A 13685-nucleotide genomic window follows, 5' to 3' on the forward strand; every position below is an offset into this window, starting at 1 on the left:
TTCATCTTCTTAGCATGAGCTTCCTCAGCCCAAGCAGCAAGTTCTTCCAAAGGAAGACTCCCTTCAAGGATGCTGCCAGAAATCCACAAGTGTGTGAGGTAGAAAGACAGAGGGCAAGTAAGCGCAAGTCAGTATGCTCCACATTTGTCATCATGGTTACTGATATTATCTCATCTTCCTAAGAATCTAAATGTTGGGTTTACTTTTATTGGTCCCAAGTCTGATGTTGAGAGTAAAGCCTAAAGAAAAAAAAAAGTTATTGTCAGCTTTTCTACTCTCTGCTCTGTGACTACAGAGACTTGAAATAAAACATGCAATGTTATTAAATCTTCCCCTTACTAAACACCTGAAGTCAGCTCAACTAAATTGTAGGATGCTGCTGATGGCCATGTATGTTTGTACCAGGGTTGTATTGCAATCTGTCAGGGAATGTTACAGATGCAGCATGGAGGCTGGAAGCTCCCAGTTTGAATCATGACTATGCCCCCCCCACCCAGATTCTAAATAAACGAAGAGAATACACAGATGTGCCCAAGATTCTGAAAGAGCAGCAGATTCCCTTCCCAGCTCGGCTTAAGGTGAAATATACTGATAAAACAAAAATTTAGAACATGGCAGCTGAAGCCACTGAAGACATGTCTAGTAGAGGTAATGCTGTGAAAGTCGTTCAATCACCAGAAACCGCTCTGGAACTGAAGCAGCTAACCTGGAGCAAGGTGGGCAGAGAACCAATGAGCGCAGCGCTGAACAAGAAGCGAGATCCTGGCTGCAAAGAAAAATTCAGAGCCTTCAGGAGGATGGCACCTTCTCCCTCAGGAAACTGAGGTTTACCCACACTGTTTTACTTAAGTCTACTTTATTCGGTTTATGGTGCACAATACATAAATAAAAGAATGCTCTCTACGGTGAGGCCTAAGCCATCGAGAGCCTCCTTCATAGACTGATGAGGAAGTTGGCTCTCGAGGTGAAGCAGGGTCCATTTCAGGGACCTCTACCTTGGAAGTTAAGATCTTATTTTGATTTTTGTTCCTTTGCTTGCTCACAAAGCCAATGATGATCATGACTGGGAAGCCCACCAGCAACCACGTGCCCTGCAACGTTGTGTTTTTCAACAACAGCAAACTTTATTTATATTGCCCATTTAAAAACCAGTGGTATAACAAAGTGCTTAACATAGGAGAGTCAAATGTAAGTAATAGAGAGAGATGAAGGCATGGCAAAGTACCAAACATGCTAGGAATTGATGGCATTAAAAACACAGAGACAAGAGAAATACATAAAAGCATAATAGAATAATGTGTAAAAGATAAGAGTTAAGAACATTTTAAATCTCCTGAATCTAAACAAACAAATTCAAACTGAAAACAGATTAATGAATACATTATTAACTGAGTGAATGTGGATTGATATTGTTTATTTAGGTATTAGATGATGATAATACACCAGAGATGGCCAACCCAGTCTAACACAGTATATCTGAAACTATGACAAATACTTTGAGTTTATCTAAATGTTACAGCAAAACTTCAGCTACAGTGCCGTCCACCTCTGAAGACATGTGCTTACATCATGATGAGTTAGGACTGATTGTTTCAGACTGCAGAACCATTTTCTCAAGATTCTTTAGATCAACCACTTCATACTATGACTATACTATAGAGTATTGTGGCAGAACATAGAAAGATGGATGTCTAAAGTCGGTAAAGTATTTGGATGTTCAGTCTGTCAGATTTTGAGGCACATGGAAAGTTCAGTTTTGCAAGTGGCAGATTTGTGTTTTATTTCCAGCTTCTCATGCACAAGACATTCTAAAACATGGTGTTCTCTCTCATTTCCCAGTGTTACACTTGGCTCAAAAGCTGCAACATAAAAAAGGAGATGAATACCAGAGTATGGGTGAGAAGAGGTTTTATCTTAAAATGGAATAGCAGGTTGGCTAAAAAACAAGGCAAAGACAAGCGAACTCCCTGGGAAGCTTGCCTCAGGTATGCTTTTATCCATACCTGACTAGGTGTGGCCAATTAGCACCAGCTGAACACTGAGCAGATTAGAAGCTGCAAAGGGACGTAAGACCTCCTCCCTTAAAAGGGTTCCTCTAGGACCCCTAAATTTATTAAAATCCCCTCTGAAGCCTTCAGGTCCTTGACCCACAAACCTGAAATAACAGAAGCACAGTGTTCACATTATAGTTTGCATCCCTAAGCATGAGGATTTGAAGTTGCCACACTGAACACACAAAAAGTAACATGTGACCAACACAAAGGAGCACAACAGTCAAACCCAAAATGATTACCTGATCTGCTACAACACAAAACCAAAAGTAGCAACAAATAATCACAAGTGAACTGTTGTCTCCACCACACAAACAGTCACAAGTGGCGCTATACCACAACAAGTTACTTTAATCCAAAAAGTTCAGAAAATCAAGCACACTAGTGACCAACCACAAAATGGAGAGCTATGGCCACACAATGATCACATCAAGGGTGGCTCAGCACCCCACAGTGTTATTGCCATCACCTGGCCAACAACACTCACAAGGGATCCAACAAAATATACATATTCCCCACAACACTAAAAGTCACAGCACAAAACACTCAACTCACAAGGATCTCATTAGCATCCATCAAAACTGACATATGCACACACATGGTGTACACACAATGCCAACTTCAAAATGGTCTACCTGCCTCAGCCACAAGACCATAATCATGAATAGTCTCAAACCTCCTACCAAGTTTGGTGCAACTGATTTACTAGCCTAAAACACTAAAAACAACAAAACCCTAACTTTACCTACCCTAGTCTTCAGTGGTGTACCAGGCTCGAGGCAACTTTAAAGGCGAACTCGAGAGCAGGCAGCAGACCAGAGATATAGTCTCCTACCAAACTCTGAAGCGTACCCCCCACCCAGGATAGCCACCAAACACAATAAACTAAAACAATAAAGCAAAACAACAAGTGCTTTGATGGAAGGGCAGCACAGCCACCCAGCTGAAACACACTGACTAAAGGGACGTTACTCAATCACAGTGAGCACCTTCACTCACCCACTTAAAAGCAATACAAAAAAACTGATATTCAATCTCCACTAAAATGTCCAAATATCCTGGACGAGCCGCCACTTATGTTACGACCCGGCTCAAAAGCCGCAACATAAAAAAGGAGATGAACACCAGAGTATGGGTGAGAAGAGGTTTTATCTTAAAATGGAATACAAAGCAAAGACAAGTGAGCTCCCTGGGAAGCTTGCCTCAGGTATGCTTTTATCCACACCTGACTAGGTGTGGCCAAGTAGCACCACCTGAACACACTGAGCAGATTAGAGGCTACAGAGGGACGTAACACCCAGAAAGTATATATTTTTTTAAATGTAAAAAATATATTTACAGTATCCACAGATTTTACAAAATTCTAATATTTCTAAAATCCACAGTTTTTAAGATAAAAGGCCTAAAATTCACCTTGTGTTTTTCATTTACTGAAAGAGACTAAGTCTGACAGATTATTTGAATTACATGAGTTTAAACAAAAATTGTCGTGGTCCTGGGTCGTTAGACCCAGTGTTTTGTGTTTAGTATTAGTATTGTCTTATGTTTTGGGTTCATTCTTGTTTTCTTAGTTCCTTGGGTTTTGGTTCTTGTATTTAGTGTTTCTGATATCCCTACCTGTGTCCTCTCCCGGTAGTGATGGGACGTTCTGTATCGAGGCTTCGGAGCGTGTGTCGAGTAATGGAGGGGGCGTTTCCGCGAAGCGCGTATCGAGGCTTGCTTCATTTATGGGAGGAGCTGAAAATGATGACGTCCGAAGCCTCGCTGCCCGGCTGTACCACGTGACTGGTTCATGAAGTGGTTCGAACTTTGCCGCGAGATATGACAGCGATATAAACCCCTCAGACTTCATTCAAAAATGTGGGTGTTTGATGGAGAGTTGCGGTTAGTGAGAGTTTGGAGACCGTATGGAGGTTTATGAGAGTGAGGAAAGTCAGGAGAGAATGGAGCCAGCTAAGAAGAGGAGGATGTCCTCCCCTGTGTGGGAACATTTTGATCTTATTCCTCCCAACAAGGTATGTAAATTTCTACAGAAGATGTATTTTCATAATACTGATGGTGCAATACAATTTATGTTAAGCTGTCTGTACTTTTGTACAAGGTGAAGTGTTTGCTATGTGCCAGGGAGCTGGGATATAACAACAACACCTCATCCATGCTTAGGCACTACAGAGCTTTGCATGAGAATAAGGGGGACACCGATTGTGGAGCAAGACCAGGTGAGCCATCAAATGCAATGATAATATAGCATGCAGTAATGTTACTAAATGATATAACAATATTATACAACTGTTATAAGTTACGTGTGTGATATTTATATTTGTGCTTTATCTTTATTGTCTTTCCTCAGGAGAACAATCTCAAATAGATGAAGACCTGGTCAGCATGGTGATTGAGGACTCACAGCTATTTAGCATTGTGGAGGACAAAGGATTTAAAAGATTTGTTAAATCATTAAATCCCAGCTATGTTCTCCCCACTAAAAAGGCCATAAAAGCAGTGAAAATTTAGTTTTTACAGAATAAAATGTGAACAGGCAGGACTGAGGCTCAAAGCCTCAGTGTGTAGCTGTCCATACCTCAACGTTACAAAAGCACAACTACTGTCCACACCCCAACCACACCTCACCTCACAGTAAATGATCATTTCCATTTCAAGCAAAGTAAGGTCAGTACTTCTGCGCTTTAAACGTTGCACGCTCATACTCTCTCCCACACTAGTTATATTATCCATTGTTATCTGCACACAGCTGTTGCCACGAACGTAGCACTTGCTTACGTCATTGTCATGAGACACTCTCGCAAACAAAATCATGGTTTAGTAACACAGTAACGCAGCGTGCTTATGGGAAAGTAACAGTAATCTAATGGCCTTTTTTGCAATAGTAATCCCTTACTTTACTCATTACTTGAAAAAAGGTAATCGGATTACTGTCACTTGGTGTTTGCTTGCTCTATGGTAGAGTATCACTTCCTGTTCCTGCTCAAACACAGTGGTGTTTCTGAGTAGCTTATCTGCAATTAGCAATTTAATAAAAAAACTTTTAAATACATTCTTTTTCACAGTATAATCTTCATGTGCTTCATCCGAAGCACACTTTCTATGTACTCACTACCTAATTTATAGCCAAAGTATTCACTCACTGTGTCTGTACTGTTTCGCTAGCTTAGCTCGTAGCTGACTCGTTAGCACCATGGCTACTTCATCTGTCCCTCCTGCACTTTCCTGCTTATTGTGTCAGATGTTTAGCTTTTTTGCTAAGTTGAAAAAATCAACTGTGGGAGCAATCATCAGAAAATGGAAGACATACAAGACCACTGATATTCTCCCTCGATCTGGGGCTCCACGCAAGATCTCATCCCGTGGGGTCAAAATGATCATGAGAACGGTGAGCAAAGATCCCAGAACCACACGGGGGGACCTGGTGAATGACCTGCAGAGAGCTGGGACCAAAGTAACAAAGGTCACCATCAGTAACACACTACAACGGCAGGGAATCAAATCCCGCAGTGCCAGACGTGTTCCGCTGCTGAAGCCAGTGCATGTCCAGGCCCGTCTGAAGTTTGCCAGAGAGCACATGGATGATACAGCAGAGGATTGGGAGAATGTCATGTGGTCAGATGAAACCAAAGTAGAACTTTTTGGTATAAACTCAACTCGTCGTGTTTGGAGGAAGACGAATACTGAGTTGCATCCCAAGAACACCATACCTACTGTGAAGCATGGGGGTGGAAACATCATGCTATGGGGCTGTTTTTCTGCTAAGGGGACAGGACGACTGATCCGTGTTAAGAGCAGAATGAATGGGGCCATGTATCGTGAGATTTTGAGCCAAAACCTCCTTCCATCAGTGAGAACTTTGAAGATGAAACGAGGCTGGGTCTTCCAACATGACAATGATCCAAAACACACCGCCCGGGCAACAAAGGAGTGGCTCCGTAAGAAGCATTTGAAAGTCCTGGAGTGGCCTAGCCAGTCTCCAGACCTCAACCCCATAGAAAATCTGTGGCGGGAGTTGAAAGTCCGTGTTGCTCGGCGACAGCCCCAAAACATCACTGCTCTCGAGAAGATCTGCATGGAGGAATGGGCCAAAATACCAGCTACTGTGTGTGCAAACCTGGTAAAGACCTATAGTAAACGTTTGACCTCTGTTATTGCCAACAAAGGTTATGTTACAAAGTATTGAGTTGTATTTTTGTTATTGACCAAATACTTATTTTCCACCCTGATTTACGAATAAATTCTTTACAAATCCTACCATGTGGATTCATGGATTTTTTTTTTCACATTCTGTCTCTCACAGTTGAAGTGTACCTCTGGTGCAAATTACTGACCTCTGTCATCATTTTAGGTGGGGGAACTTGCACAATCGGTGGCTGACTAAATACTTTTTTGCCGCACTGTATCTGGGAGATTACACTTTCTGTTCTTGAGACATTGGTGGTTAAAAAGATAAATTTGTTACCAGATGTTCTAAATGATGCTTTCTAATAACGATGATTGAGATGATAGTATCAGGTTCTAGCCTAGACAGCATAAAGTTGGTTGTAGCTACTGTTACAGCCCCCATTTATTGGTCAATGGTCATTCTGGAGCCTCAAGATGAGGATTTTTGAAATACTGGTTTCAAAAACAACATGGCAGAAATATGATGCGTGGAGGTCTGATTGTGAAACCACATGCTGGTGGTTTTCAGAGAAATTTAAAGGACTTCTGCGTCAACTGTATTTTTCTAACATGGAAACTAGCTGGCACTGGCAGCATATCAGGTTTAATGTAAATTTTATCTGACGGCCAATTTAAATGTTCCTTTCATGTTTCTTGACCAGTGTTGGGTAAGTTACTTTAAATTATTAACTTAGTTACATTACTAGTTACTTCTATCAAAAGTAACTCAGTTACTTCAAGTTACTCGTTACTTTCAAAGTAACTAGTTACTAGGAAAAGTAATTTTTGGTTTTACTCAGAATTCTCTTGTTAATGTGTTGCTTCCGTAACTGGATACCAAGCAAGATTGGCAGTCTTCTAGCTTGCTTACTTGCCACAAGTGCACCGTGCCACCTACCAATAGAAAGGATAAAAATAATCTGTATATTTACACGAGAGAAATCCCACGCCTGGACCGCCGTTGACAGCTGCCATGATTCTAGCCTACGTCACAGTGTCATGTGCGCTTTTTACATCCAACACGAAAACTGCAGTTATGGTGCTTTGAATTGTACTCAGAACTCGAAAATTCTGCCTTCCGAATAGGAAGATGTAGGTAACACCAGACTGCAGATGAACTGCATACGCGGCTGGACTGGGACAAAAAAATTAATAAAATAAAATAAAATAAATAAATAAATAAATCGACCAGCCCACCATTATAGGAAAAAAAAAATCATAAAGCCTTTGAATGAAAACAAATGCTGTTGTGACAGTGATGTGCACTTTTCTGATGTATATATGCATCAATCCATCAATCGTTTGTTGTAAGATTCAGATAATTATTTTTTTAAAAAGCTAGACATTTTAAATGAGAATAAGTATTTCTTTGTGCCCCCCTTTCCCTGTTAATGCCCTACCTGGCCCCCCTCGCAAAACTTTGCTAGACCTGCCCCTGCACAGTTACCAGCTGTCAGCTGGTGTTATTTGTCTCTCAGAAACAGTTCAGAACTTCTGTTCAACTCATTCATGTCACCTAAAAGGTAAACCTGTTTCTCCATCACCTGCTCAGCTCTGGTGATTCAGTAAGGACATCTCCTGGTTTCATCTTCATGTTTCCCTCTCACCAGATAACCAAACCGATATCATGACCAGCAGCTTTACAGCTGTGGCTCCAGCAAACATCAGATGATACTAGAAATCAATATTAAATACATTCTAACAACAGCTGAAGTCAGTCGAAAGTATTGTTGAAATGCATAAATTTGTTAAAACTCAGAAATCTGGTGCAGTGTCTACACCTGCCAACTACAAAGAAGCATGAAGCCTGTCATGAAGTCAAGCTTCTTGTTCAAAGCCTTTACGTGCTTCCTCCAGGACACTGATATGGTTAGCAGATGTAGTTCAGAGGAAAGAAAAGAATTCCTACAAGGTCAGTAGATCTGTAACACAGTCTGGATTTCTTTAGGATGGAAACGTTACTTTTCAGAGACACAGAGCTCAGAGAAAACTACAAAAGTGGGTTGTCCATACCAAAATAATCTAGATGGATAAACTGCACCAAACAATAGTAGGAAATATTGACACAGAACTGTGTAATATTTAACTTCTACAGCTTCAGCTACACCAACACATGGGAAGAAGTGGCCTTCACCATCACTGACAAAGGTGTTCAGGTAAGGCAGGACCTGCTCCTGTCGAGCCACAGTGCTCAAATTTATCTGCATCATGTGCTGGTTTTCCTAAACTTCCTCCTTCAGTTCTGACAACAAGTCTTCAACTGAAAAAAGGAATGATTATAACTATATGGTCCACATGGGCCAGCATATTTACTGTTATGCTTTGGCACAAGTCAATTTAGAACAGAAAATTATACCAAAACAGTAATTAAATAATGGCTAAATTGCTCACTCTTATACAGAATAGCATCACACAAACACTCTGCACGTTGGCTGCATTCCTACAATTTGCCACCAGATTTCACTTGAACATTGCTCACTGGGCAACAATGCTGAGTACATACCTGTTGAGATTCTGGGAGATTCAAACTGATGAAAGCCATCAGAGTCTTCCAGTCTGCCATTTTTGCAGCTTCACAGACTGGAACACAAAACTGGTTTAAGTATCTCTGCTGGAGCAGGTGGTTTGTCGCTGAGGATTCGAAGCATCTGTTTAAACCATCCTGTTTTGCAGCATCAACAACCACATTGATGTCAGCTCAGTGAGAGTTGAAGACATGATAACCAGTCATGTGTTCATAAACTGCATTAGGATGTACCTGTTCAACTTCACCCACTGAACCCAGGAGATTAGGCACTGGAAAATCTCTTCTCCTGACCAGAGTCTGTGACTGTAGAGCAGCTCTTGATGTGGGTGTGTGCCTTACTTGTGAGATGCTGTGGACAGAAAGAAAGAAATTGACAAAGAAAGTAGGCTTTAAGAAAACAACCCCCCCAAAAAACCAATGTGAATATAGACTGCTCAAAAATAAAATAAAATAAAATAAATAACAAAAATGAAGGGAACACAAAAAGATGACATCCCAAATGTAAATTATTAAAATATTCTTAATACTTTGTTCTTCACATAGTTAGATGTGCTAACAACAAAAATCACAAAAAAAATCCTCAATGGAAAGAGACATCAGTGTAATGTCCAATTTAGCACACAGAGCTTCCTGCAGCTTGATCACAAGCAGATAAATTGAAGCCAGTTTTAATACACGGCTGCAAAGCTGGTGGACTGGAAGACGCTGATGATGTCCAGCTTTTCCTTTTATCCTGCTTAATGCTACCTGCATCACATCTTTCCAGAGGAGAACCACGGGAGCTCAGGAGACAGGAACCCAAGTACTACAATGCTGCTGCTACTGCCAGAACCAAGGAAGAGCTCCCATCTCACAGCTCTGAGCAGCAAACCATGGACGGCCAGTTTCACTACCAGGACTCAGCCAGTGTATACAAAGGAAAGCCAGGCCAAGCTGTCTGCCAGTGGCTCATCATAGTATGTATGCATGTTCATTTTTTATTTATACAGCGCCAAATCACAATAACAGTCACTTCACGGTGCTTTATATTATAAGGAAGACTTTTTTTTTCTTTGGTAATATGAACTAATATTAGCAGAGTTAGCTAACCTATGACCTGCTACAAAAATACACTCTGTGTTGTAAGGCCATGTTTCAGTAGTTCTCCCAGAAGTACTTTCCAGACTAGAAAAGGGCGTCTATCCCTGTTTCCAATTATACCACCACTGTTTTGGTTTTGTTTTGTTTTTTTCCCCAAAATGGCGACACTTGGTGGCAAAGTTTTAAAGCGTGCCACCAGAATAAAACCTTAAAGCTCTGAGGTTTACTTTTGTATTTTCTGATCTAAAGTCACTCATGCCAACACACATCAGTAACCATGCTGACCCATGTGGACCATATAGACTTGTGCTTGGCCTGTGTCTTCCTATCCTCACAGACTTGTGGAGTTCTGGCAGCAGCCTTGAAGGTAGTCTCCCCCTGGCATACCTCACTATGTGGGCTGAGAGAGCTCTTGATTAGGAGATGAGGAACAACATCTTTGAGACTGCTGAAGTGTTTCCAGCTCTGTGCGAAGGAAGGAGGACCACAGCAAAAATGCCACTTTGCATGGTGTACAGAGGACAAGCGCTACATATGAGCCCTAGCTTAGCCCTAACCTTAACTTAAAAGTTCTTGTCCATCACTTTAATCTGGAATGTTATTATGACCCACAAGAGGTGAACGGACTGACCAACAAACAGATGAATTCATGTTTAATTTTGGGTCAATCTGACTCATTGATTGAAACTGAAGCTGTTTCCAGCTCTGTCACAGAGGAGAAACAGGTTTTTACTGTCCCAAGTGTGGTGGCCTGAAGGAGGAGAAGAGGAAAGGGTAACTAAATGGTACTGACAACACCATTTGGGCGTGCAGTTATGCCTCAGGAAATATTACATTAGCCATTGCAAAGGTTTTCCAGTTACAAAGGCACACAGACTCTGTACTGACAAGACAGAGGCGTGGCAAATTAATATAAAATGTATTAAATTACCTGAGAATATAGAACTGCGGCGAAATGTTAAAAAATAAAAAAATTAAATAAACATAAAATAAACATAAAAAATAAACGAACGCAGCAAATTAAATGGCGGTACTTGCAATACCACCAGACCTTTTAATTTAAACTCTTAATAACCACACATTGCTTAAAAGAACAAGGTTTGTGGCCTCTCGCTGCTTTATTTAAAATAGCAGCTCAAAACTGTTTAATTTGGCCACTTTGGCACTCCTTCCTCTACGTTGCTTCCCCAAGGGGTACCACCTGTTACTCACCCGTGACTCACACAACCACCTAAATGGTGGTTTATACACATCTCCCAGTGTTTACACTCTCATGGATAAGAGGGAACATCACTAAACATCACAGCTATTGTAAATGACGCCGGCTACTAACAATGACTGAGCTGAGTGTATCAGATTTTCTGTGGATTTTATCTGAAAGCCATTTTAATGTTCTGTTGATGTTGACTTAACGGAGACTGTCTTTAACGTAACTATTTTATGACCACAGTAAAATTAAGTACAACCTTTTTTGTGTATCGTGGGTTGTTTGTTTTGTGTGGGGTTTTGGGTAACATACATCGGCCTTCACTTGCTGGAGCTGAAGTGAAGGCCGATGGGATGATGCCCTGATCCAGTTCATGTGTGATGAGAAACAGCTCAAGTGAACTAAGTGAAGCATTGACTTTTTTTCCTGTTCTTTTCCTCATTTTATCTGCCCACTGAGTTTTCATGCCATGAGGACGAAGATGATCTGTTGTTGCTGTGACTTCAACTACACACACTTCTTGTTTAATGTTTGACCACTAGGCTGGACTGTTGAGTATGTACATGAAGTGTTTCTGGAACCTTTTGAATTCAATGGTTAATCATCTGTCACACAAAACCTCTGCATGTCCTCCTTCACTACATCAATGAACCTCCTCTCTGGTTTTCATTCTTTCTGTCCTGGCTGGCAGTCCCACTCTTTTAAAAAAATAAAAAACATAAAATTTGTATAAACCTGCAAGAAGAACACACTGTACATCAAATATCTTTTTATTTTATTTTGCTTGTTAAATGTGAGAATGAGGATGCTAATTGTTCAAGTGTAGCTTTGATTTTGTGTGTGTGTGTGTGTGTGTGCAGTGAGGACATTGCTGCGACTTTGACCACACACACTTGTTATATAATGTTGGACCAGTAGATGTCACTGTTGTCCATGTACATGGAGTGTTTCTGGCGTCTGGAGAAAATCAGAAAGATTAATGAACTTTTTAACACTTTATTAAAAAATATTATTGATTTTTCACATAGACACATGAAGCAGTATTTCATTCAAGTCCTCATTTTTTTGGAAGAAAAATCATTGGTGATTCATGCATGTCTGACTTCAAAACAGGCGTGCATGTGTGATTGTGTCATCTGGGGCAGGGATAGCTCAGTAGGTAAAGTGGTTGCCCCATAATTCACTTGGTGAGTAATTGGCCTACGGGGATCAATAAAGTATACATTATTGTTATTACTACACAATTCCTCTAATTAGTCCACCCTTTTTCCTCCTCAAGTTTGCCTCTATCATGCGCTGGTTGTAGAATTTCTTCGAGTGGGGGCTGGCTCTCACTTGTATTCTAGAAACATAAAAATAAAAACACTGTTTGGATAGTACTGCCATCTTTACCACCTCTTTCATTTTCGATGGGTCATGGTAAATCACCTTATCAAGAGCATTCTCAGCCCATGTAGTAAGGTCTACCAGGGGACAACTCCCTTTAAGGCTGCTGCCAGAATTCTAAGACTAAAAGGCAAAACTGGTTTAAGTATTTCTGCTGGAGCAGGTAGTTTGTTGCAGAGGCTGCAGAGATTCTGTTTAAACTATAAGGTTTTCCAACATAACCAACCATGCTGATGTCAGCTCAGTGTGAGTGGAAGACATAGGCATGATAATCAGTGATGTATTCATAAACTGCAAAAGGATGTACCTGTTCCAATTCACTTCCTTGTAAACCTCCCTGTTACAGCCCTAGCTGGGCCTCCTGAAACTGCCCTTGTGTGGGCGTGGTGTTTTTCTCCACCTCCTCCTCTCTTGCCACTCCTACCCCCTCTCTTTCTCTCACTCTCCTCTCTCCCCAGGACACAGCTGCTCTTGGTTAGCCTTGTTTGCCACCTGAATCCAGTCAGCAATCACCTCTGAGGCTATTTAAGCTGGGGATGAGTTCTGAGCAAGGGAGTTTTCTCTGGTGTCTCCGCTTTGTGTGCTAGTTGTGTGAAGGTCCTGCCTATGTGTGTAAGCAGTATACCTGCTTTACGTGAGTAGTGTGGGCTTGTGGGCCTTGGTGGCAGTAAAGCTAGCTGCTGGCTAGTGACAGGGTGAGCTTGTGGGCCCCTGGAAGTGCCTCCTCGTGGTGTGGAGTTTTTGTTTGGTTGTTGTGTTCTGTGTTGTTGCAACCTTTTTCCCTTTTTCCAAGTGTTATTGGTAAAAAGGCCTTGCCAGCTCTTTATGTTAAGATTATCTATAATAAAGACTATTTTATTTACTAAAAACACCTGTCTGTTTTCCTTTCATTCTGTTCTGGACTCATTTGTTACTGGTCCCCTCACTCGTATGCCTAGACCCCTTCGGGGGGGGGACGTAATAATGTGGGGGCTCGTCCGGAATATGAATGGAAGGAACAGCAATTGAGTATTAGTGAGTTGTTTGCCGGTGGCCTGTTTAGTTGTATGGTATCTGCTACGCTCTCTCTCCAGTTAGCAAAGGGGAGTGTCCAGCTGAGCGTAAGCTCCTCCTTCAGGCACTCATTTTTTATTTTGCCTTTTTTATTTTCGGAGTAATCCCGGGTGGGGATTAGTTCCCTGTCGGGGGCAGGCTTGTCGGTGCTTTGTGCACTTGATGCTTATCCTTTAAAGTTGCCTCGAGCCTGGTACACTCCAGAAGCTAACTA

At 41.4% G+C, this 13685-nt stretch overlaps 1 protein-coding gene across 2 annotated transcripts in view; it reads left to right on the top strand.

Annotated features, from left to right (window-relative positions):
• The first annotated feature begins 3420 nt into the window (after positions 1 to 3420).
• Positions 3421 to 13685, top strand: part of LOC145431092 (uncharacterized) — a 114902-nt gene continuing 104637 nt past the window's right edge. Inside the window, exons 1-3 of one of the 2 annotated variants that reach the window (XM_080306431.1) lie at positions 3665 to 4066; positions 4153 to 4270; positions 4402 to 4590. In XM_080306431.1, the coding sequence (XP_080162557.1) occupies positions 3959 to 4066; positions 4153 to 4270; positions 4402 to 4562 (387 nt within the window). In that variant the 5' untranslated portion in view covers positions 3665 to 3958 and the 3' untranslated portion in view covers positions 4563 to 4590. Of the gene's footprint in view, positions 4067 to 4152; positions 4271 to 4401; positions 4591 to 13685 lie in introns of those variants that run through there. The other variant, XM_080306432.1, reaches the window with a different exon arrangement.

This window comes from Astatotilapia calliptera, chromosome 9, assembly GCF_964374335.1.
Source record: "Astatotilapia calliptera chromosome 9, fAstCal68.1, whole genome shotgun sequence".
In the NCBI taxonomy this organism is placed as follows: domain Eukaryota; kingdom Metazoa; phylum Chordata; class Actinopteri; order Cichliformes; family Cichlidae; genus Astatotilapia; species Astatotilapia calliptera.